The 6,000-nt window shown below is 39.4% G+C and overlaps 1 protein-coding gene across 1 annotated transcript in view; it reads right to left on the bottom strand.

The window, feature by feature from the left end:
* Window positions 1–813: 813 nt before the first annotated feature.
* Window positions 814–6,000, bottom strand: part of LOC133950796 (olfactomedin-like protein 2A) — a 28,474-nt gene continuing 23,287 nt past the window's right edge. The window contains exon 8 of the mRNA XM_062384926.1: window positions 814–3,530. Within this exon, the coding sequence (XP_062240910.1) occupies window positions 2,926–3,530 (605 nt within the window). The 3' untranslated portion in view covers window positions 814–2,925. The remainder of the gene's footprint in view (window positions 3,531–6,000) is intronic.

Here is a 6,000-nt window from a genome sequence, read left to right as displayed (position 1 = left end):
TTATTGAACATGAATGATATGTCTCAATAGTGCAGTTTCTGAGTTCACAGTAGCATGGGAAATGGGGACAAAGGATTCACATCCTAGGCATTGGGAGGAAACAATGGCATATGATGAGTATGTGATGTGATAAACAGGAGGCCCTGCTGATGTGAACAGGATCAAGTTGAGTACAGAATTAGCAACAGGAGAGCCTTTGTGTTTGCCATGAGGCACTGGGACTGAAGCAGCATAGGTCATGCGAATTGTCAGTGTTCATCACCTCGGCTAGTGTTGACTTCATTGTTCCGTCAGACCAACATGTCAACATGTCGTGACAGAGTTCATGATTGGACACACCATTAGTGCTGCACTCATCAAAGTTAGTCTTGTCTCATACTCAATAGTGAACTTCATTATCCTTGTGTAAAAAGGCCACAGTGCAGAGAGATCTTCTTTAAATAGCTATGGGGATTGGATTTGTTTAAATGAAACACAAGTGCATGGTTCTACCACACCCACAGTTCAGCGCTTGATTAATTTCAGTGTCTCTGTAGAATTGAATGACTTGAAGCTGAAGATTTCATATCCCCAGCCAAGAAATCAGGCAGCCGTGCCCGTAGTACTATGACCCAGAGCCGGTTCGTTCATTGTATTTTTGGACTGAGATCAAGCATTGCAGATATCGACCTCTACCCAAGAACTAAACTTAACTCATGAGAACAGACATCCAGAAATCTGAAGAGCTGACTCTCTGGTCATCATCCCTTCAACAGGAGATGGGCAAGGCAAGTCCTGCTATCCCATGGCATTTACAAAAGACTGATTCATAAATCTCATGAGACATTTATTATGGACATTTTATTTCATACCACAGACATACACACAGCTGGTTTCAAGTGTTGTGTTACATTTCATTTACGTATAAAGTCTTTGCAGCTGAACAAAATATTTCATTGCAATCAGCATGCCCTATATGAACAAACCAAACAGTCTGGATAATTCAACAACTAGCAAAACAATATGGTGGTATACGAGACTAAAGAGCACTATTAAGCTTTGTGACACTAATGCTGAATTCCCACTATGTGCCCCACAAAGTTCTGCCTGTCAATGTCAAAAGTAAAAATCTTCATGCTTCTCTTTTTGAAGCTTGAAGAAATAATGTTACATTACACCTTATATATGAGCATGACTGATCACAGTTCTAAATATGCACTGAACTGAAAATATTAAAATACACAGTAATGACATTAAATGTAGTGGTTATGCACAATTTATTAACAATGAAAGACAGTGTATACTTTTATACATTAAGATTTTATAAGATGCTTGGAACCTTGACAACAAGTTATAGGCTATGATATCAATTGTCAAATAAATTCATGTAAATATAAAAATCCTAAGAGCATAAGACTTTTATAGTTACATGAATTAAAAATGTTCTCATCTCTGAGAAAATTGTGTGGTTTTTGGAGTTTATAGTCAACACTTATCTCAAAACACTAATGTAAGGAAACAGAAAGCATCATGAGGCCGGAATAATAAAGATTCATTGTCAAAGTGCTAGGTGAAGGGATGGAGTAGTCGGGCAAGTGAAACAATACATAAACGTAACGTTTAACAAACATTTCTTGGAAGAAGAAGTTCTCTGGAGGCAGAAATAATCTCCATGGTTGAGTTAAATGCCAGGACTGAGCCAATAAACGTCAAAACGTTCTATGTAAAGTTGAAACCCATTAAAAGGTAAAAGAGGATCTAACTTTAGAGGGCCTAATGATGGTTAATAAATCTAGCCTTTTTGCATTATCTAATACATTGGCAAATGTTCTTATGCTGCTTTTACTTTGTAAGCTTCAAGACAACTCCTGGCTGAAACAATACAGTCCAGTGTGAAGATGGAGCCCAAAAACCTTGCTTATATTAGCTAAGCAGCATCTGCTGATAAATTCATACTACACCATCACTGACTCATTCAACAGCTCTGGGGCTTCTTGTTGACAAAGAACGGGAAACTGTATTCCAACAGGTCCAGTGAGTTCATCAATGCATTCTCGTGACATTAGCAGTGCAAGAGGATAAGTGACTACTTGCAAGGTTAGTTGATGAATTCCTGCGTTGATCAAACAAATGGCTAACTGCTAGCCTGTCAGGAAATGTCTATGTTTGTACAGCAACAATCATGATCTCAATAAATTGTATTAGCTAAAAGGGAAAATAAGTAATGATTGACCCTCGTCGGAGAACTGTCCTGCAGAGCAGGAATAAAAAGTTCTGCTGAAGCTAGTATGAGTTACAGTATTTACAGGAGGAATAGATACAGCGACCAAAACCACTTTCAACCTGTAAGTAGCAATGCACTGCATGTAATATATTGACATATATTTTATCTGAAGCTATCAAATTCAAGGATAATAACACTTATATTTGGGAGTTACTCCTTATGTAACCCTATCTCAAACATCCTTGGCTAATGCCAATCAGCCCTAAAATTCTCAGGTCCCAGAAATTACCTACATATATTGCTACATCAAGTGATAATTCTAAAATGTCCCTTAAAATCACAATTTAAAAACTATTTATCTGTTTAGCCAGCCTGCTGACATTTCATAAATGAAGATATTAAGAAATATCTATTATTATAGACTCTACATGAGGAGCTTTAACTCAACCCATTCGATTATTTCCACTGTTTGCGCCCCATCTATTTGCATATTGTACAAACACATTCCAATACATATTTAAGGCATGTATGTTTGGTACTTTGCGAGGTCAGTTGTTTGAATAGCATGCATTTGTAGTGTAAGGCTGGAGAAGAATCATCCTTTGTCCTGTTTAGTCCGATATACCTGCTTCCTGGCTGTCAATACTGAACATCATTTTTCTATATAGGTGCCATACTGGCAGGCCTACTGTGAGCTTATCTGTCGCACAAACTAGATGGGCTCACTGGTCGACAAAGTTAACCTGATATGTCACCTGATTGCCATTGTCCCAGGCATACAAAACCTTCTCTTTGGGGTTGTAGTCAATCTGGGTGGTGAAGGAGTACTCATTGGTAAAGGACAGGTGAGGGATGGCTTCACTCTTGGTGTGGGTATCATAAGCATAGTTCACCTTACCCTCTTTCTGGTTGTACACATTGACAGCATACAAGACTCCACAAATTATGAAGCAGTTCCCATAAGAGTTTCTCTTGAGACCCGTCCTCCATGTTGTTTCCTTTTTCAAGGACAGGTCTCCAGGATCTAGTTTACTGATGATAATCACCTCTTGCTGGTTGTAGTCATAGTCCATGGAAGGGTAGATCACCCACAGACCACTTTCATCCACTGCAAAGTCAATGTCTGAGTGGCCCCTCCACTTCCAGGGGGTGGTGTCCTCATAAACCACGTCATGCAGCAGCGTCCAGGCTGCCACATAGCGCATCCTCAGATCATACTTGATGATGTTCTTGGTGAAGGCTCTGTTGTAGTAGAAGGCTCCGTTATAAACGACATGGCCTGTTCCTATCCAGTTATAAGGCAGTTTGAAAAGGTTGCTCCACCGGCCTAGGATAGATAAGAACAGTATGTTAGCCTTATCTATTAAATATCACTTCTGGGTTTATACTGGAACTAGAGTTGTATTTGCCAAGGAACACATTCTAGAGTACAAATAGATGACTCAAACCAGTATCAACAATATTACCAACATGTTTAGTATCACAAGAGGCTGCTCGTCTCATCGATAGCTAACTGCCAAGACAACACTGAGCCATAAACACAATCCAAGCTTTTACTGCTTCAGCAACATATGGGAAATCACACGGTCAGCAGTATAACCTGATTTTGCTGATAAAACACCTAAATCAAAATGTAGTTCTTCTGTAACTATATAGCAGAACCTTAAACCACAAACATTATCACTGAAGATTTGACATGGACTTGATGCGTGTAATAAGCATGATAATGACAATTTTCTTCCCCTTCAGTTATTCCGCCCAATGTGTTCATGTTAGCTGATTTCTATTAGGGAAAAGGCAAATTATGTTCTACTTGTTAGGCCTGTAGCACGGGATGTGTCAATAAGCAATTGTCATTCTTGGTGACATCTGCCGTGGTAGGCCCAGTAGTAGCAGTTGCTAGGAGAAGTCCAAAAAAAGAAGGTTATGCTGATATCAGATGTTACTTCTGTAAATTAATTAAAAATAATCCTACAATACCCATATTCTTCACCATTTCTAGAGAGTAATTTATATTTCAGTAGCTACTTTGGCGCTTGGTTGCTTACTTTCTATATCTTCTCCATTGTTTATCCTGCAGGCCTCTTAAAAGTCACATGAAACAACCGCCACCTAACGCGTCAGCCACTTTTGAATTGCTGATAAATCAGAGTGACATAGGGCTTTTTGCGGAGGTAGGCACTCATGCCATTCTAGTTTGTATAGGGAGGACATTGTAATTATTGCATGGGCGATTTATAGGATTTGATAGGGATAAAATAATTACAGTTTAATCTGCCAACAGCCAGCTATGCAATTGGCAGGACAATATAGTGATCCGGTCTTTATGTTTAAGAACCCTCTGTTGTGCTTATCTATGTTGAATACATTCAGCTGTGTGTATGTTGTGCTAACAGTTTGGCCTTCAAAGAACCAATGACTATGTTTTTACAATGCCAGACTGTGTACACATTGGCTTCATGTGACACCGACACAGTATGTTTAGGAGTTCATTACTAAACAAACACGTGGAGTATTGTAGGTGTCATTTTCTAATCCCATCCCATCTGCTATCTTAACCTTCTAACATCAGGAAGTCTGATTTAGATAATAATAATAAATGAAAAGCCCAGAATGGGACAAAAACAACGTGTAGCCAAACCTCCCTCCCTACCCTTCTCACCCCCACTCCCACCACTCCCATCTCTTAGGCCAGCCCACACTCCTAATCCCCCTCCACTGTGCCCAGTTGAGAAGAGAGAACACGTCAGGGAACAGCAGGCATCACCGCCACTCACCAAGATACTTAGTCATCCGCACACAGCTGTGGGCTAACTGCACCACAGGATGCCTCATATGTAAGAAAGCCCATTGTCCAAACACATCTAGATCAACAAGCCAAGTCTTACAATGGGATATATCGTCTTAACTCTCTTAGAGAGCGTAATCCAATTCCTCCGTTGATTTGGATGTGAAAGGAGTTGATTTTCCCACCCATTGAAGCCATGAAACAACCAAGGCCTGCATTCCACAGATCTCATCAGTGCACTGAGCATGTGGGATAATCAGCATTAATCATTGTCAATGCTGTTGTTAGAGAAAACACAGCCATCAGTTAAAACAGAATGATCCTGCAGCTAGAACCAAATATTGGGACGAAGAATTGTGTTTGAGCTAAATGTTGAAAAAGGAAGAAAGATTAGTGTAAGTCTGTAAACACTGTAATAACCCACTATGACGATGGTTACACAACCAAGATATTTGTAATAGTATTCAAAGAATATTAAGGTATTCAAATATTCAGAGCCAGCTCATAATGTAGATAAGGGAAGTGTCAGGATTTTAATATTTTACCTATAGTCTGTTTCTAACTGAACTCTAAATGAATAAAGATAGAAGCAGTTTGAACTAGATAAGGCCTTCACACAAATGATTAATAATAACCTTTTCCTTCCAAGTGTTTAATCTTGAAAATTAGAATGTGTCTGCATCACAGTTTTGTTTCGTTGTTTTGTTTCGTTGTTTTGTTTGTTTTGAATGTCTGTACAAACAGAACATTGTTTTGATATAGCAAGAACACAATAATCTTTTCTCCAATTGTCAACACCATTGGCCCACATGCCATCAGCTGTGTCAAGGCCTTGGGAGTGGGTCCTTATCACTTCCTTATTCCAATACCAAGAGGATGGCCTACACCTGCGCACTTTCGAGGAGGAAGAACCAAGATCTACTGTTATAAAATAGACAGTCGCCGGCTGTTTGATGCATTCTGATGGGTCTCGGGTTCTGATGTGACTTGTTGGATGCCCATTGCTTTG

The sequence above is a fragment of the Platichthys flesus genome, chromosome 3, assembly GCF_949316205.1.
Source record: "Platichthys flesus chromosome 3, fPlaFle2.1, whole genome shotgun sequence".
NCBI classification, from domain to species: domain Eukaryota; kingdom Metazoa; phylum Chordata; class Actinopteri; order Pleuronectiformes; family Pleuronectidae; genus Platichthys; species Platichthys flesus.
This window is presented reverse-complemented; position numbering and strand designations above follow the sequence as displayed.